The 19,916-nt window shown below is 42.9% G+C and overlaps 1 protein-coding gene across 3 annotated transcripts in view; it reads left to right on the forward strand.

Moving 5' to 3' along the window:
- Window positions 1-19,916, forward strand: part of daam2 (dishevelled associated activator of morphogenesis 2) — an 89,428-nt gene that overhangs the window by 15,566 nt on the left and 53,946 nt on the right. For 2 of the 3 annotated variants that reach the window (XM_046412598.1, XM_046412596.1), the window contains exon 2: window positions 18,168-18,456. In XM_046412598.1, coding sequence (XP_046268554.1) covers window positions 18,289-18,456 — 168 coding nt within the window. In that variant the 5' untranslated portion in view covers window positions 18,168-18,288. Of the gene's footprint in view, window positions 1-4,181; window positions 4,507-18,167; window positions 18,457-19,916 lie in introns of those variants that run through there. The other variant, XM_046412597.1, reaches the window with a different exon arrangement.

Raw genomic sequence — 19,916 nt, forward strand, 5'->3', positions numbered from 1 at the left:
AATGCAGACGGCACCTGTTCAGAGGGGGGCCTTCTTTAGCAGAACGGATGATTCCCAGATGTTTTTTATGGAGATACCGTGACCGCCATGACCGTGTTTGCGTGTTGTGATGATATGATAGAGTAAGGTTTCCCCAGCAAACGCACTGTAGAGAATTGGATAAAACTTCTCATCACACGTCCCAGACATGTTCCACCATGCATGGACACATGCAATGCTTTTGGGGAATGTAAAAACTTGATTTACATTATTTTGAATTGATTTTAAGAAGGGACATTCTTACACCTGGAAAAGCTCTGGTGGAGGACTTAGTCCTGGGTTCAGCCTGTGGTCAGCAAAGAAGGAACTTATTCTGAAAAGTCTCTTCTTAAAAGATTGGTACTTTTCAACATTTTCTTTGGAATGACGGGATAAGAAACGGTGATAAATTAATGTCAGTTGTACAGCTGAAGTTGAACTCTGTGGAGAGAAGGCTGTGTGTTGCCAATATAATAGCAACTGGTTTATATAAACCTCGCTTTTGAATGGAAGCATCTGGAAAAAGAGCGAGGCCCTTTCAGTTTTACAGTCTTTTTTTCCCATTAGTATTCTCCATCACTCTCTAGTCTCCCTTACAGTTCACACACCTGGATACATTGTGGTCCAAAAAGCTATGAGAAGCAATGTATTAGAACAAAAGTATGATTTTTCATGTGATCCCTTTGTGCTTTGCAGTTCATATTTCTGATAACTGAAGATGATCATGAAAAAAATTACATTTAATAATGGTTGCACTATGAGATTAAATTATTCTGACATTATTCAAAGTCTAATAGTGATGGCCTTCATGTGCTAAGATTAAGGCATTACATCATTGGTTAACATGATGAAGCTGTCAAGAGTCAGTCAGCGGAAAGTTGGACCATTGTCCAAACATGACAGCGTTTAGCTGGCACATATCCAGGCAGACAGCAGAGGTACTGTGGGAGCAGGCAGTTGGATGACCCCTGACCCTGCCCAGTCTGCCTCTTGGACAAAAGAGCCATTCATATGCCCAGCATTTTGCAAAACACCTTGAAAATCAGTCAGCTCAAAGTAAAAATGACTGCTAATCCTGTTGAAATGCTTGTTTACTCCCAGTCAAGATTGGCAAATGCACATGGATTATCACATACTTGTGATGGGAGAGAAGAAAGAGTTAAGGTAGAAGTGCACCCTAGCAGTAGCATTTATACAGGAGGGGTGTAAATAATAAAGACAGGAAAGAATGTCACCATAAGGGCATAGTGACTGCGATTAGATTTATGGTTTATGGCCTTACTGTCATTAGGTTACTTTTCTGCAGAGGCGTTTTAAAGATGGATCGTATGGTGTTCTCCACTGTCATGATTTATAGCTAACATACAATTAGACCATATATAAAAATGTACCCTCATGTTTATGCTGTCAAGAGTTCAGGCTTTGTGCAGCAGCAGTATTTTTCTCACTGGAAATTTATCTCTGTGCGGGCGTGAAAGAACTGTCTGTGTTCAAAGTGCTGTCACAAGGAATTCCTCACTTAAATGAAAGCTGCCTGGTCAAATGAAACCCTAAATAATACATTAAGGAACAACATGTCGTAAAACATGACTGTTTGCCATGTTTGCACTGGCAGCTGCTGATGTGGAGGGCTCTTGCCGCTTCTCTTTGGTGACAACGCTGGAAAGAATGCTTCAGATGCCAATATCTGCAATTTTAAATGATTCTTTACAGCCTCTCCTCCAGCTGTGTCCTCGCCGTTATCAAGTTTGACTGCTGCTACATAGGAGAGGTCTGAAGGAGCAAGTGGTTTATGAGCCTGGAGGAGACCACCTTGGGTGACCCACTTCTTCTCGTCCAATATTCCACTCACCTTTGGTCCAACTCTCCACAAAGTGCCAAGTTCTTTTTACTGCTCCCTCTGATGAAATTTAGCACTTGTTAACCAGACGGTGATTGTTCCTCCGCTGTAGCCATGAATTTTTGTTTGTGAAATTGCTGCATGGAATGATCAGTGAAGTCTTTCATCCGCTTCCTTCTGGGTTAGACAGCAGCTCTGCAAGCTCCACGCACCTGACTGACATGTGACTGGCTGTAATTTGACCACATTCAGATCTCTGAAGGGAAAGCACCCTACCTGAAATGTGTGTCTCATGACACACTCTGCTGCTAGTTTATCAGTTGTGACATTTGCTGTCCAGTGTGATTTTGTGATTGTGGGTAAACACCAACCTCACTTGTGTTTACAGGAATAACCTGGTGGTGGCAGGGGGCAGCGCAAGGTCACTGATGCCATGTTTGCATAGGCCATAATGCGGTTCTCTCCCTGGTGTACAGAGTGACAATGTGGAGATGCAGATGAGTGTGTGTAACCTCTAATTTTCTTTCTTTCTGCAAAATACACGCTGTCCTAGAAGAGTGAAAACAAACATGGCCCCAAAATAAACAGATGGACATTTGTGTGTGTTTGATTTCAGCCCCTGCTTTTTTAAAAGAGGCATGATGTTTATTGCAAGCATGCCCAGCCCAGTCCATTTGCGTCAGTTAGCCGATGTAATTGACCAGGCTGTGATGGATGATACAGGGGCATCTGAAGTGCACTTAGCAAGGCTGGAGCATGAGCATAGCTTATTGCTCTGGGTTTCTTTCCACATTTTGGGATAGAGATATTACCCTAAAGAGAGGGTCGACATGATGCTGCACAGAAAAACAAAGGAAAAGGGTTAAGAGGTGGTTGGGGAAGTGGAAGTCACGGAGATAAGCTGGCTCTGTCTAAAAGCCGGGCTAATGGATGCATCCCCAAGGCTCGCCCATGAATGCACCTAAGCATTACTGCCAGCAACTTGGTGTCATCTGTCTTCTGTCCCTAAAGAAAGGTGACAAATAATATGGTATTTTGACTCCCTTTCTCTCCACTCTTTGCCATATCAGGGCTCCAGTTTGTATCCAGTTTGCGTGAGAGTGCCTCAGGTTCACCAAGAATGGTTGGTGTTGATTATATCCATTTGGGTCCTACTTTATAGGCTATGCAACACAGATTTTTACTTTTTATTAATGTTCACAGTGCACTGTCATTGGGGATAAACGTATTATGGCCCAGATCAAACAAACAAAATGAGGGAAAGAAAACCTCTTCAATAATTCTCTTCTGATTTACAATCCTTTCCCAAAATCTGGTCAGCAGCCTCTTATCTTTATGCACATTATGTACGCAAGGCTGGAATCAATAGTCTAGCATTGATCAGAAATCACCACCAGACAAGCTGTCACCTCGCCTAACCTGTGGAGCAGACAGACAAGGAGTCTGGAGAAAGATAAGATCGCTTAGCATGAAATCAATTTACATTTGACCCTCGTCTTCAAAGGCTTGGGCAGTGAAGGTAAAAATATGTGGCATCGGGAAATGTCAGAGCATTGGTATTGATCACGCCGTTATGGGTCAGTGAGGACATTTTTCCAGATGTATTGATTGAGTAGAATAGATGAAGGTATTTGAATTCATAATGAGTACTTGTAAGTACCGTATTGCTGTAACTGTCCCAGTACAGTTATCACACTGGCAATGTGGTACTTGAAGTGTTTGAGTTGAATTACTTTTGGAGGTATTTTTTGCTTATTGATCTTCTCTGCTGAGTAATGTTATGTTAATGTTGTGACTCAAAAGTGGGATCGCTGAGCTGTTATATGTCACAGTAACACACTTGAACTCCATTACAAAGTGTACCTCTCCAGCTGATTCACACACATGGGTGTGTGTGGGCCTTTCAGTATGTGTTGGCTATGAGAAGACACGGCAGGAAAAAGGGTTTCCTTTGGGCGTTGTGTGTGATATCCCCCCTATCTGCAGCCCTTTTTTTGTCTGCTTCGGGAGAGAATGTATTGGGTGGAGTTGGGATTGTGGGCAAGGGTGGGAAGGGGTGGTGTCCGCCAAGGGTCATTTCCTTTCATCTTGCCCTCTCTCTCTTGGCCTCACACAGCAGGCACATACACACGCACATACGGTATAAAAATGCATTTATATTCAAGGAAAATCCATCACCTTCTTGCTGACTCTCCACATAGATGCTGTCATACATTGGTGCTGCAATCCAGAAGGGGAGGGGTATGAGGGCAAGGGATCTAAAGACAGAGCGTGTGTGTGTATGAGAGAAAGAGAGAGAGAGAGAGAGAGAGAGAGAGAGAGAGACGGAGAAGGAGGGTGAGAGAGAGTGAGGACAATGTCAACAGCTCAGCTCCCAGCACAGTCAGCTGAAATCAGCTCAGAAGCTCAGAGAGCAGACAAAACGCAGCAGCTTCGACTGGGAAACTCCGTCAAACGCAGCAAAGGCATGGAATTTGGCCATGAAACACAAACTCCAAATGGCAACAAGAGGGATCTAAAGCTATAGTCTGCAGGAACGCTTTTATATTTTCCTGTAATCTTGATTTGTTGAAAAGGTTCTTTATTTTCCATTTCAAGTGACGCAACACAGGGACAATCCATCTCTCAGGGCAGCCCATCTGAAGTGGGTAAGTAGGAGATACTTGATCTTGACACTGATACCATAACCCTTTCAGGTCGTTATGAGTAAGAGTTACATTGTGGTGCTGTTCACCCAGTAGGAGACTCCATACACAACAGGCTACAGATGTTTAAGTGTAAACCCTGAATGTCCATACACTGTGTCCCGCTGCTCAGTCCGGACAGGAATACCGACTACTGCAGCCAATAAAATAAACATTAGTCAGAAGGCTCTGTAGAAAGCTGAGCAAGAAAGAGCCTGGTGAGCAACAAGGGCTACTAATCCCACTAAGGTGATAAAGTTTCCACGCTTTCTTGGGAAAGGTAGATGCATGGGCTCTTTCTCCAGTGGTGTTGATCGCACGCCTTGCTACACCCCCATGCATGCTGGAGTATTACACGAGTCAGGCTCTTGTATGAATTCAAGGGTGGGATGGGAACTCGACATTACTGAGTGTTGGAGGGGTGAATTATAATGGTTGTGATGTCTAGGATATAACTTCAATCTCAGGGAAATGTTTGGCTTTTCAGGAATTGAGGAGCAGATGGGACATATGTAATGAGTACAGGGCTATTTTGAGGCCTAGACATGAGCTGATCAACATGTTCATCAATAACACAGTCAGCCCTTTGGTGTAAGTAGTGGCCTGGCAGCCAGACATTCCATATATGCTGTGCGTCTCCTCCCAGCAACAACTCAACTCAATATGGAACCAGGGGAGCCACGTACATCTAATTTCAGTCTGCTTTTGCTCGGGTTGTTGGTATTGCTTTTTTTATAGGCTGTTCACCACATTTCCTTTTGAAGGAAGCAAATTCTCTGTAGCTCACATCATCTTAAATACACTGTCCTAATCTCCCAGGGTTCTTCACTTGTAGAAATTGTGGAACCTCAGTTCCCATGTGGAGGTATTGGCTGTCACAGTTGAGATAGGTTGTCATCTTAGCTGTAAATCCTTCACGTGTGTCAAAACTAGAGAGATGAAAGTCCAGCCCTGCAAATTTCCACCTGTGAAATTGGTTTGGGTTTGCCTAAGTCAAATGACTTGTGGATGGAAAACATTCCAAATAGCATACCTCAGCATTGGTGAACATTTTACTAGAGGCTGAGATTTAAATAGCTGTTGTGGGAAATAATAGTAATATGAAAAGGCACAAGACAAACATTATTCCTGCAACATTCAAAGTAATTCATTCCTTTCAGTGCCCTGTGTTTGAAGGTTGATTAACCAGAGGCAAAACTCATTTATATAGTCATAGGGCCATGTGTGTTTGCTTTGATGTGTTTTTGCATTGTGAACAAGATGGTATCCATTTCCACCACATTAAAAGCTTAATCTTCAGCCCACTGGAAATCCTCCTATGCTCACGTGCACCGGGGGGCAAGCAGAGTGGCATCGCTAAAAGATTCAGTGTGTTGGGAGGGCTTTAATGATAGTTGAGGACTCACATGTAGCATATATACACACACCTTCTGCTGCCATCAGCGCTCTCAGGGCTTTTCATATTTTATCGACCATTACGGATGCATGAACCGCTCTCTCAGGATTAGAGGGAGCGTGAGCCAGAGTTAGTGAGTGACGGTCAGCCTTTTATCGCTTCAGCCCTGCTGTTGACTGGCAACTCATTCAGTCTCCTCATTAGGATAGGCACAGAGAGGAAAAGAGATGAGGTCTGTAAAGCCGCTTAAGTTCAACTATCTTATCTTTTTGATAGGATTATCATCATGTTGTGCTTACAGTAGAGTGGTTACAGTGTCTGAGGGACAAAACTCAGGGAGATTTTAGGAGTAGAAGTGCTGGTAGTCTCTGTCCTTTAGTGGAAGTCCCCATGCTGTGTGTGTCAAATGGCACTATTGTATTTGTGCCAGTGACACACTTTCTGCGGCTTATGATGTGTAAGCATATCTCCTCTTTACAGTGCCTCAATTCAGGACAGTATTGCTGCAGGCTATTTTAAAAAACTCTGGTCACTTCAGAGGGCCTATCTGCATTGCTATAACTGTCCCAGAAGAGCATTCCAGACGTTACCCACAAGCCCTCTGTCCTCTATGCTGCAGCTGTTGACCTTTCACCTAGGCAAGATTAATAGCTTAACAATGCACAATGGAGTGCCACAGTCCACTCGTTGATTGATAGACATAGTCAAATAAATCATGATAGTCAAATCATGACTCAGATGATAAGACTGGCAAGATGACAATCTGGCAACTATTCAGAACTGCTGAGTTGGCGTTAGCAAAAAGTGTGTATGGAAACGAACTGGTGAATGGTGGCAGTTGTTTGAAGTTGACCTCTTTCACCACCCAGAAGAGCTGGATCTTCTCAAGCATCTGTGTAATTTAAACAACCACTGTACTGATGGAAATGGCTTGTTTCTTCAAAAGACGAGGCTCTGGGGTATTTGAAGAGCACAGAGTCTCTGGGAAGGCCGGCATCACTTTCCTCTTGAGAATCATGGTAACTCGCTGTGAAGTTGAACTGGCTGCCTAAATAACACGTCTTTAGTTGGACTTTGAGCTCGTGACTCTGGCGTCCCTCCCATATGAAATAAGAAAATGATTTGACACGGCAGGGAAGCGCTTTGGGGTTCGAGGGAAAGGGATGCCGAGTATTGGATTTCATTCCAAGCCCTGTTAATATGTGGGAATGTTGGGCTTGTGGAATGTGGCATGGCTGACTTTCTTCTCATTGCCAGTATTAATAGCATAGTTATTCCAGTGATCCTGTCTATTGGATGAGCAGAGATGTGACCCGCACTGATGTGCGCATCAACCAGTAGAGAAGTGGGTCAACAGTGGGTCTGTGATCTCATGTCAGTCCTGCCCTTCGTTATGGCCTGCTTTCTGAGCCAATATTAAAACCTGTATCGTCAGAGTCAACTGATGGACCTTCCTGGTGCAACATGTGGATGACTTGAGTATAGTTTCCTCTACACAAGCTGAAGCCTTGAGGGAAAAGATGTCAATGATGTGGAACAGAAATGCACATTTGAATGAAGCATTAGAAGGTTTCTCACTAAAAGGGCTTTTCATCCTGTCAGGACAAACATGTGTCTGCAAACTCAGGATGATTTGTTGTTAGCTTCCCCCAAGTCGTCTGCTTCTGCACGGGTTTTTATTTCAACTTTTGTTCCTGCAACTTGTGTCTGCGGTTCGTGGCTTCTATGAAGGGGTTCAACATGTTTCTAATAATTTACTTCAAACTGCAACTGCGTATGGTTGCGCCTTCCACTACTGCATTTGTTTTGATCATAAAAAAAACTCCAAATCCAAAAGCACAGTTCAAAAATATAGAATAGAATAGTTGACAACCTCTGGTACTCCATTTTTGAAGTGTATTCTAAAAATCTATTTTTGTGGTCCATTATGAATGTTCCTCACTTTAGGAAATGTAATTTTTTTTTATGAATTGAGCTAAATGAGTGGGTATTAATGACATCCCTGGAGAATTGGAAACATCACCCCTCCTATTTTTCCAGTGGTTTTGTTGAGGCATTTCCTCTTAATGGGTGAGGTGGGTTACTCTGCCTCATGGCTCGGTTAAAATCAACAGCGCTTTTATGCTTGTTTTGAATGAGTCTATAGGCCAATAAGACCTCTGAGAGTTCTCAAATATTGGCTGCGAAAAGAGTTTATGATGTGATATTAAAAGCCTGCCATGTAAAAGTGGTATAGATCAGGCTTCTCCCAATTATTTAAACACAATGGATTGATTGTAAGAATGACCCAATATGGATGTCACACAACAGTTTCAACAGCTTGTCTAGAATTATCAGTTTGTAGCGGGTGAGTCCTCAGCGACGATAACCATTCAACAGCTATTCCCATTTTTTCCTGAAGGGATGATCTGTGTGCTTCATATACAAGATCAGTGACCACTGACCTGGGGTGGTTACATGTAATTACACTGTCCTTGTATTGGCTGTCTGACAGGAGCTGTTTGTAAACAAAAGAAAATGAAAAATGCCTCTCTTTTCAGATGTGATTGCATTTGGAGACAGTCTGGAAATATTTACGCAACAGTATTACCCACAAGCTATTAAAGTAATTAATAATAATTGTGGTTGTGTTCAATTTAAATGGAGGTACTTTAGTTCATTTAATTCTTCCTTATGTTTTGCCCAGTTCTGGCTCTACACTGTGTGGCAGTATCATGGAAATGACTCAGCCACACCTCTTTAACACAGTTCTGCTGCTGTTAAACACAGTGACAAGAAATTTGAGGTCCCTTTCATGTGTTTAAATTCAATTGTCATGTTGTTTCAGAAGTCTCATTTCTTGACGAGGTTTTCCGTTGCATATTTTGTCCCTGACTCAGACAGTCATGCTCCAGAATATGTCCCGGCGACACCATCTGAAAGCATGGCTCCCAGTCCCAGAGTTTCAGCTGCCTCATCCTCGCACTTTCCCCTATCTGATTGCAGGGCAAAAAGGAAGTGATTGAAGGAGAACGTAAGCAAAGGAATGAGGGAAAATTGTTAAAAAGAGTGTTTGTGTGTGTGTGTGTGTATATATATGTGTGTCTGGGGTGGCTTGGGGGGTTAAGAAAAGGGTGGGTTTCTGATCTTCTGATTCTGGGGTCTTTTCCTGGAAGACGCACGTAGGCAGAAGAACACAGACAGCCATTATCAGTAGCTGCTTTAAACCCTTGGAGAGTATCTGTGGATGGAGCCAAGGCAAGCTGCCATCAGTTTAGTTTCAATAACTGATTATCTTTATCATGCACACACACACACACACACACACACACACACACAAACACAACATACACAACTTATAAGCACGTCTTAACTTTATATTATATTGCTATAAGAAATTATATTGAAAAGAGTCCTTCATCTCTCAAATTATTCTTCTCTTTCTACTTTAATTTGTTTGCCCTGCCCATCAACACAGCTGAGAGTTTTTTGAACACATGGAACTGATGCTGTCATAGCTAAAAATAACTGTTCTTTTGTAGATCAGATGCACAAGGCTTCCAAAGCTAAGGGAAGAAATTTGAACATGGCACAGCCCAAAAGAACTAACCTCTCCTGCGAAAGCCTACCCTGTCAGGCCCCAGCGGAATTGTCCAAACCAAATTCTCTGGCCTGTTGTCCATGTCCACCTGAGAAAGAGCTCTTATGAAAGGACTGGCCTCCTGTGTGCTGTCAGAGCCAGTGTAGGAATGCATTGCATGCAAATGGACCATGCAATAATGGCAGTTACTCCACTTTCAGCGCTGGTCATTTGTCACTTGAGACTGTAACTCGCTGTTATCCACGAAGACCTGCACTGAAATAGACGGATGATGTCACGCCTCTGGAATGTATCACAGTGTATGTGCTGCATGTTTCTAATGTGCAGTGCATTTGTTACATTTACATTAATTTGATCATGGATGAATCTTATGACAGCTGTTTTAGATCAATTACATATCACCATTTCTTTACAATAATCTTGTAAACCTACCACCCATGGTGCTAAAACCCATAGAAACTGAGGAAGTGATGCATAAATACAATTGCTTTAACTGGTGTGCGACAGAACAAATGATGCTTTGCCTCTGTTGGACTAATGTAACTGATTAGCACTACATGTAGCCTCTGACCCTGGGCAAGATGTACGATGTGTACATGGCTTCCCCAAGGCCTGGAACAGTGACTGTGGGTGGGCCACAGATCTGCTTGGGTCCATGGGAGAGTGAGTTTTCTGTGTCCCAGGTGACTGGGCTTGGAGCCAGTGGCTTTGGTTGGGGTGGTGGGGGAATTGAGAGGTGGGTCCATTAGTCATCGGACAGACAGGCAGACAGTAGAGAGGGAGGGTAGGGCATGTTGGAGAGGCCATGTCTGGGGCAACAGCATCCAAACAGTGGCATGGCTCCAATGTGTCCAATGCCTGGGTTTAATGGCTACTTCATGTCAAATTAATGAACGTGAGAAGAGGTTCACTTCCATGTCAAAATACACAAGCACTACACCACCATGACTACCCACAAATATGGGGACACATGCAGACATGTGCATTGGCAGCAATCTGGCGACATGTGTCACAATACTTGGGTAGCGATTCAATATGTTCTAATACTGTAAGCAAAGTGATATGTTGTCTCATAGTCCTGTGTTAGCTAATGTTTATGTGCTGACTTCTTCCTGTCTCAGTTGACATTGTTGCACTGGAGGGGAAGAGTCAAGTTGCTGAAGTGAGATTACAACACAGCTATCTAGCTGTCATGGGATTAAACACAACACAAAGAAAATATTGCAGAGATGCAATGTATCAAGGGTGAAGACTTTTCTGAGTGTGTTCACATTGGTGTCCCTTCATAATGGTGTCCTGCCTCAATCCTTTGTAGCTCAAAAGACTCATGAATTGTGCTTTGTCATCTGCTGTGAGGAATGTGAGGAAAAAAAGTGTGAATCTAAATTTATTCCATGATAGATTAGATAAAGATTATTCCATTATAATAAGTTAGAATCATTCGTTTCCCTTATATCAATAACCACTGTCGATAAGACAGTTTGGCTTGAATTCCCTCAGCAGTAGTCTTTATGTAGTAGAACTGTAAGAGGTGGAGTCAGCCTTTCCTTGAAGGACTCCGGTTGTATTTTTACACACAAGGGAACACATCATGTTAGTCAGTTGTTACTGATCATTTTCAAAGACCTATATTTAATAAAGACCAGGAGAAAAAGACTGAATTGAAACACGTTATGTTTAAGCTCATAGTTATTGTTTTATTACTGACATTAAATGGATGACTTTGTCCAAATTTCCTTATTATTGTGCTTTTGTAACTGTCTAAAAATATTCATGTTATTAATGGGACTCAGTAATTTCTCAGGTCATTAACAGCACTGTATTTGTTGTGGATGATTATGAAACTGTTAAACCGCAGTGCTTAAGTTACACACCAGTAGGTGAATGTGAGAAGTGAAACATCACAGTTGTTAACTGAAGTGGATTTTGCTATATTCGCTTTGAACGACAAAGAGCTGCCACGCAGGTGAGCTGGTGTCACGCAGACAGACCTCCCTCCACACTCCGTATTATCTTTTTCCTCACGACCATTTTCTCACTTGCTGTTGGTGATGTGACCAAGCAACATGCCGGTTACATCAATGGCTGTTTGCATGTCACCCGTATCATGCTCCGTTATTAAAGGATATGATAGTCTGTTTATCTGCCAGGGCGTATTTGTTATGTGCTTTCATTGTGTTTGTGAAACTCCCTGTCAAGCAGTTTATGTATAGCTATTGATGTCTTTCTCACAGAGGAACTGCATGCTCTCTGGGACCACAGTTGAAGATACATGTGCCATTTTGAACTTTAGAACTGTATAATTAAAATACATTTGCTGTTCCACAGTAACAGTAGGTGTCATCAAATCTCCCATCACAGGTGTTGGTTCAGTCAGATGTGTGCTTCCCTCACCAGCTGCGTGCCAACACTTTGCCACAACAATGCCAGTCCGTTAATCTGCACAGCATTTGGCATCTTGTTCCTGCCTGTGCCAGCGTGGCACTGCTCCCCCATCCCCGGTGCTGGGTGCTTACGTAAGCCTGACTGTACCCTCCTCCGCGGACCAGCACCCCAGAGGAATGGTCCTCATTTGTGGGACCCAGAAACAATGTGTGCGCAAAAAATGTGTGCTGCAGGCTTGCCTCTGATCTTTTATTCAGTGCCTCTTTAAAATAATCATGTTGTTTCTTCTGTGCCTTTGCGTGTTCTACTTGTGATTTGTTTCAACCGGTTTTATTGCTGCTTTTTCTTATTCTTCCAGTGTTACTCTCGCCTTCCTTTCTTTTCCTTCCATGTGTCTTACTGGCATTAGGCACAAAGAAGGGCACTTCCTCAGTGAAAGTGATGGGCACATATAGAAACTGCGGTCTGCAGGAGGGAAGAAAATGTAGGAGAGAGAAGGAAGGATGGACAAAGTTAGCAATATGCATTTTAATGCAGTAGCTGTAGTATGAGGAGAACAAAATTGGAGATTGTGCAGCTTTTTTGATTCTGTCCAAGTATGTCTATTCAAGGGGGACTGCAAAAACAGGAGTATGATTTGTGCATTTGGTACTAAAAGTATGACAGATGTTGGGGAAAGAATTGACATTACGCAAGCACAGATGTTTGAGAGACCAATCTCTGCATAGATATACACTTCTTCTATCTCTCTCTCTCTCTTTCTCTCTCTCTCTCTCTCTCACACAGACACACACAATCCTCGCTACCTCTCCCTCTTCCTCCACTGACCTACTTCCCGGCGCTGAGATAGCGGGCTGAATGAGAAGTGGCAGCAGTATCTCCCTTTATCCCTGCCTCCCTCCCTCACCTCCTTCATCTCTCTGTTTCTCTCTTTCTGCTCGGCTGCTCTCCAGACTCTTCAAACACAGAGCAGCCAGCAGGCTCTTCTCTCTGCTGCAGGGCTCTTGGTGTGTGTGTGTGTGTGTGTGTGTGTGTGTGTGTGAGTATGCAAATACTGCATGTGTGTACGTGCTCACATCTGAATCTTGAGTAGGCGTGTCTGAGTTTTCAACATGTGAGGGTACGCCTGTGCCCACACGGTGCAGCATCTTTGTTGCAGTAGCATGTAAGCAGGGAGTTTGTCAAAATGTGTGTTTGCACGATTCCTGTTGGGGTGTGTGTGTGTGTGTCTGTGTGTGCGTCTGTGCAGAAATTTATGTCTGTCTCGACAAGCAGTCAGCAGGGATAAGTCTCTGTGCACGTCTTCCTGCATGTCTCATTTTGACACACACAGATGGTTTTAATTAACACTAGCCTATAGAGATGCACAGGCTTTCACTCGTTCAGTGATAGCTTCCTTTTCCTGTGAATTATAACACAACCATACATACATCTGTTTCCCTGTGATGAGCAGGGAAAAGCGAGGAAGTATGTGTGTGTGTCTGTGTAGAGTTTTCCATCGTCACGAGCATCGGATGTGTGACAACTCACTGACACGAATAAAAACCACAGAGGGAATGACGGAGAGAAACGAAGTATGAGAATGGAGAGCGCAGCAGAAGGTGGTACTGGAAGAAAAATGACAACAAATGCTAGTTCCATACTTTAAAGTCCTGCTATAGTCAAAAAAAATTTTCCCTTCTTGCTCCTAGATTTGAATGTTGAGCTTCACTGTGCAGAATATCATATTTGCAGAGTATGATTCAAATTAGAAGGTTTGTCTGTGCTCATCAAATCATCCAGTTTTGAGGGGTGTGCCTTCGAGCAGGAAGTACGAGACACGACACACACACACACACACACTGTGTCCAGCAGGTCAACTTTGGCTCTGAAAAGTCATTACATTTTAATAGATCCTGCAGTTTTAAATGAGGCTTCAATAAGATAATTGAACTTTTTCGTGGGAAAAACCATATCAATATGATTATTATTCAAAGTGGAGTATTTTGCATACATTTCAAAACATGTTTGGAGGGGCTGTAAAAAGATGTGTGCCTTTAAAGACGGAGTTACAGTTGACACGTGGTTAGCCTAAGCCAAGCAGTGTTTAGCTTGGCTCTGTCTCATTTGCACAATGGTTTCTTTAACCTGCACTACATGAATAAAAATGTAAAAAAAACAAAACAAAACAAAAAAACCCCCAGTAATTTTAGGGGGAGCAAACTGGGATACCCATGCCCTGACTCCAGGTTTGTCCGTCTTTTGTGGATAGTGAGTAAGCTGATCTTCTAAAATACACCTAAGGAAAATATGTCAAACATTCCATCAAACAAGGAAAACATGGTTGTAGAGAAGAAAGGAACAGAAGAGGAGAAAATGAGCAGTGAAGCTACTCAGAGAAGATGCTGGAAGTGGCAGTGAAAAATAACAGATGTTACTGTCAGAGGGGGGCTGGTGGAGGGAAATGTCACTCCATTCAACCTAAAGGAGAGGAATAATGGGAGATGACAGCGAATCAGGATGGGAGGGGGAGGGAGGGAGTGACGGATGAAAAGAAAAGGTGGGAGATAAGAGGGGCTCTCAGGGCACATATGGCACTGGACGTGGTCAATTTGGATTGAGTGGTGACGCCACCATACAAAGAATGATAAAGGCTTCACACTCACTCTTCAGTATTTATGCTTCCTTTCCCTGTATATACTGTATTCTTGTGTATATACTGTATTCCTGTGTATAGTATTCCTTTGTGTATACTGTATTCCTGTGTGTATATACTGTCTGTGCATATTCGGATTTCTTGGCCTACTTTCCCTGGGCATGGACTGGAAGACGGCCAGCAGGACTAGTGTTGAGTGAGGACTGGCCGCACGTGGGGCTCAGTGGGAGAGTGAAGATAGAAACAGACAGACAGACAGAGACGCACACACACACACACACTGGACAGGAAGTTCAGGTTGTGGTTTTTTTTTTTTTTTTTTTGCTGAATGGCTTTAAAACCCCTGTAGAGCGGCCTCTTTCCCATTAGGCTCCGCCAGCTGTCCACAGCAACAATAACTAACCCACCATGAAGATCTGGCACCAGCTTGTACTTTATCTTATAGTAATAAAAACGATGAAAAGCTGCCACCGTTAATAGTTCGAGGCAGAGCCTTTTCAAGTGTAAGTGCATGGAAAAAATCTCAATGATTTACCACCCCGAAATGGGCTTCATCTTACGGTCCTAAAGTGCTGTACTTTTTCCTTTTTTCCACTGACTCAACACATTGAATACTATGCCTATACAGCATTTGCGCCCAAATTTTGTTCAACATGCCTTGCTTTGCCTCATCTGGCTTGATGGAAGCTAATGGAGCATCTCTCTGATATTGCACAAACTGCCCCATACACATGACGGTGTACTGTGAAAGTGCCCCCTAAAAAATGATAAAAGGCCCTTTGGGGTGCTCCTCCAGTATAGAAAACATAATATGATACAATATGATATAATGTCATATTGGCTACCTTACATGGTAGAAAATTAGTTGGCCTTCACATGCTTATAAATTGTATTTACTACTTCCCCGTGTGTTCATACAACAGAGGTGCAGTAGTCTCATAATAAACCGTAAGATGTAGGAGCTAATAATGTGCCACAATGTAGTCAGTAGGAAGAACCACACTCCAAACAATCATCCAAAGGTTAATGCAAGACCCCACAGTGCTAAAACAAACCTTTCTGGACAGAATTATGGCTTCAGACAAGAAGAAAATGTTTTTGTAACCACTAAAGCACAATAAAGGATAAGTTCACATTTTTTTAGGTCTGTGGTGAAAGCAGCACTCATTTGCTCATATGTACATTGACAAAGTTTCTAGTCACTGTTGTCCCTCATGTCTGCACCGGACTTCCTAACATGAGTCTAACACTGTACAAGTGATGGGGAACAAAATTAACACTCATAGCAAAAATACATTCCTATATTCATCCAAAGCTAATACAAGGCTTTCAGCAGTGTGAGTTATCCAAATCAATCAAGAATTTTCAGTTAGTTATTTTAGTGCAAAATTCACTGTCTGGGGAAAAACAAATATGGACTTTTTTAAGTTCTTAGGATGATATCATCTTTATTTGTCTTGCTCAGACCGCTCAAGAATAATGTTAGTTTTAGCTGAGCCTTAGAATGCATTTTTGAACATAAAGAGGACTGTGGATTTTGTCTGCAATGTGTTAGGATTGTGTTAGACCAAGGATCCCTTCACGAACAGTATGGACAACGAAAACAATTATTAATGACTTTCTCAATGTACCTGTGGGTACTTGAGTATTGTTTTAAGGCAGTTCTTTGAGGTAGTCATGCATTTTCTTGTAATCTTGTGGGTCTGTCTTGCAGAAGGCCTCTCTGTCCAAATGCACCTTTATTAGAGCAGTTGATCCTGTGCCTGTACAAATACATTTGTATTTATTGTGTAAATAACACAAACTAACTGACATGTCATTTCTGGGATGATGAAGTTGCCCTTTGTAATCTGCTATGTCCGCTGTACCTGTAACAGCAACAGGATACTACTACTGTGCACAAGGAATAGGAATAGCAGTGGCCCCAACGTCATTTTTGTCCTGGAGCCCAGAAGGAGTTTAATCCCACCCTTGTGTGGCGTTTAGGGATTGTCACCTCGGCTATCATAACACACACACAGACACTGGTGCAGTATCAGATGTACCTCACATACAGATGCTGTAACTGACTTTGAGCACACTGATGCCATGAATATGAATCAATGTCTATATTTAAAGGTGATTATGCAGAATAATGTAAGATTTAATAAGTATCAGAAAATAAGCCGACTTATGGTTGCACAGACATCTTCATGTCAAAAAAAAAAAACAACTCTGCTTTTTCAGACTTGAGAGGGATGGCAGATTAAAGGAGGCGGAAGAGGCAAATGAGCAAAAGACGAAAGGGCAAAATGGAAATGTGGTGTTTTCTCTTTTCACCCCCCCCCCCCTTTAAGCTCCTGTCGAGGGCCCAGCGCATTCATAAAGAATTTACCATCCTGCTATTTTTAGACAGTGTGGTGAGAACTCCTAGGCTGAACAAATGTGTGAGAGAGCAGTGGTGGAGAGTCGTGCTCAGTCGAGATGTAGTGGATTGTGGCTCCTTGTGGAAACTCAGTCATAAACTTTCACTGCCATATTAAACAGAGGGGTGCAATGCTCTAGCCGTTACTTAATGCTTGTTTAAGTATGAACAAAATCAATGAAAGCGTAAAATTTGGGAGTATAACAGAAGTATTTGCTATTTAAAATTTGCTTATGTTGGTTCTGTAGCTCTTTGTTCTTAACAGCAATATCCTGAATTTATCTTTTGTGTATTTCTCATATATGGCTCCAAAATTGGTTTGTTGGTCAAATATTTCTGCAGGATTTGCATACCCACGGTATCTGCATGACAGGGTTGATGTCCATTCATTAGCAAATGCATAAAGAAGAGCTTTGGCAGCTGTATGAGTGGCTGTGGGTGTAAGCGCACAATGTGTAAGTTAGTATGCGGCTGATAGGACATAATATGGTATAAAGGGTGTATTATTCATGCAGTCAAGACCACCCATATCCTTTTCGTAACATTGAGGAAATCCTCCAGGGTGTCTCGCTCGGCCTTTTCATTCCTTTGCTCCTGTTGTAGTGCGGGTCATTCATTACTGTACATACACACACCCACACACACAGAGTATACACTTCGCTGAAGGAGCGACGGTACTGTTGAAGCAGCTCTTGGTGCAAGTCTGCACAAACAACACATCGGCATACACACTGCCCAGGCACCATTGTGCCTCACGGACAAGAGGTTCCTTTGTTGAGCCACGAGAACAGCCGATGTCATGACGAGGATATGATGGCGGCCCCTGCTGCCTCTGTGAAATGAACAGGTGTTAACTGTGTTGGACTTCCTACTTCCACCTTGTTCCTGTCATCTGTGGTGGTGGGCTCTCTTTTATAAAGCGCTTCTGCACTTAGCTTTCCAGTGATCGCTTGGTTTCCCCAGCTCTGTATTTTCTCATGATGGAGGTCATATTTCTTTTTTTTGTTTAGATGTAATGACTGTGCCTGCTCATGCGTCTTCTTGTATTTTTTCTAAACAAACTAGAGCTGCTGGAGACATGATTAACTGCATTTTGTGCGCACTACAAACCATTTCTTTCCAAGAAAACATGTGCTGAATATCATTGAAAGTAAAACCAAACGTAGGCCAGCTTGCATTATCATTGTCTCTATAACCTTTCCCCTCTTTCTTCTCTCTCTTCTAGATCATGCCCACTAGATAGCAGCCTCATCCTCCTCTCCACTCCCCCTCCCTGCCCTTGGCCCCTTCCTCTACCTTCTTCCTGGTCCAGCACCATCACTGCCACCTGTGTCACCACAGTCACCATGCCCCCCAGGAAGAGGACACGGCCGGGCCTGGGCTTCCTGTGCTGCTTCGGCAGCAGTGAGCCCCTGGAGATCAACCTGAAGGACAGCGTGCCTCTGCAGCTGCTGGAGTTCAGCGCCCCCATGCCACCTGCTGAGGAGCTGCATGCTCGTTTCTCTGAACTGGTGGTGAGTAAGACAGAGCAACCTTAATGGATGTGCAAGCTAGCATAATAATTTTTTTCAAATGGCATCCAATTCCGTGTCCCTGCTGGATTTATCCATTTAGGACTTAAATTGGGCTGAGGTCTTAATGCGGACCACTTTGGATTTGTGGTAAGGGAGTGTCTTGTGAATCTGAGGTTAAGATTTATCACCCTTAGGTTTTGACTCAACTGAGCGTTTGGTTCACTGAATATTTCTGCAGTAAGACCCGCACCGACAGCATAACTAAGTCTTACAGTGCATTTCTCGTGAACTCTCGTCTACTCGTCGTTTGCAGTAGAATTAATTTTGCAGTATTACTCAGGAACTCGCTGAATGCAAAAGGCTATAGAAAAAGTTGTGGGATAATCTTCATAGCTGCCTCTTATCATCCATTGATTTAAATTTAAACAGGCCTGTTTAACTCTGATGTACTGCAATTTTGTACTGTTATGGACCAGTTTCCTTTATCCGTCATCACACAGAAATGCTGCAAAGTGAAAACAGAAGTAAAATATATGAAGTTGGTAAAGTGTGTAAATCCTTTTTTTACTAATGCTGAGTAGCCCAGTGATTTTTCCTTGCCCTTGCTATGAGTTTTGTTTGTTGTCCTGACCAAACAGGATTAGGGACAGAATTGGAAGGGCTGTGATCTGGTGGGGGGCCGTCTTGATGGTTGGATGAGGCCATGCCTCAGCACTCCAACCCCAACCCCCAAATCCATAAATTCAAAGGCTCATCTTTTCCACTACACACAGCTCTGTCTTGCGTGACCGTTCCTATCTCGTGCACAGATCGCACTTGTTGGCAGAGGTTGTTGGACTGTACTGGTGCCAGACTGCCATGGCTGTGTTGGCATGTGCCCATGGTGTGGAGAGGGATCATGGCACAGCTGTCAGAATGAAGAAGTCTGGTATGGGTTTCAGCTGCCATGCAAGCCGGTTCTGGCTTTGCTGAAAGAATAGGGCTTTGCTGTTTCTCTCTCCTTGTTTGCTCAGTTCCTGTCTCTTGGTCTGTTTTGGTCCTGTTTGTCTCCATCTCAGCACTTTTGTCATTTTCCCTCAACCTCAGATTTCCTTCTTTTTCTGTCTCCATCTCCTTCTCTCAACAAAGTGCTCAGCAGCATGGCTACAGGACTGCCTCTGGCACTGTCAAGTCTTAGTCTTGGGAAATGCTAAACTTCACCACCTGCAGGATATATCACTCCTACAACTGTCAAAATCAATTTAGGAGATTAAGTGAAATTCCAAATGTGATAGGAAATTATTCACTGTTATCAAGGCATCTGTTTTCCCAATGGTGATCCTTTCTCTATTTCTCTAGCTAATTGACCTGATTTGCCCCTTTATTCTAGGCTCCTTTATGATCGCTAGTAATGCACAAGCCATTAAATCTCAGTAGCTGCAGTATTTTTATTGGCTTGATTAGAGAAAATTAAAAGTTAG

This window comes from Scatophagus argus, chromosome 15 (genome assembly GCF_020382885.2).
Source record: "Scatophagus argus isolate fScaArg1 chromosome 15, fScaArg1.pri, whole genome shotgun sequence".
Taxonomy (NCBI): Eukaryota; Metazoa; Chordata; class Actinopteri; family Scatophagidae; genus Scatophagus; species Scatophagus argus.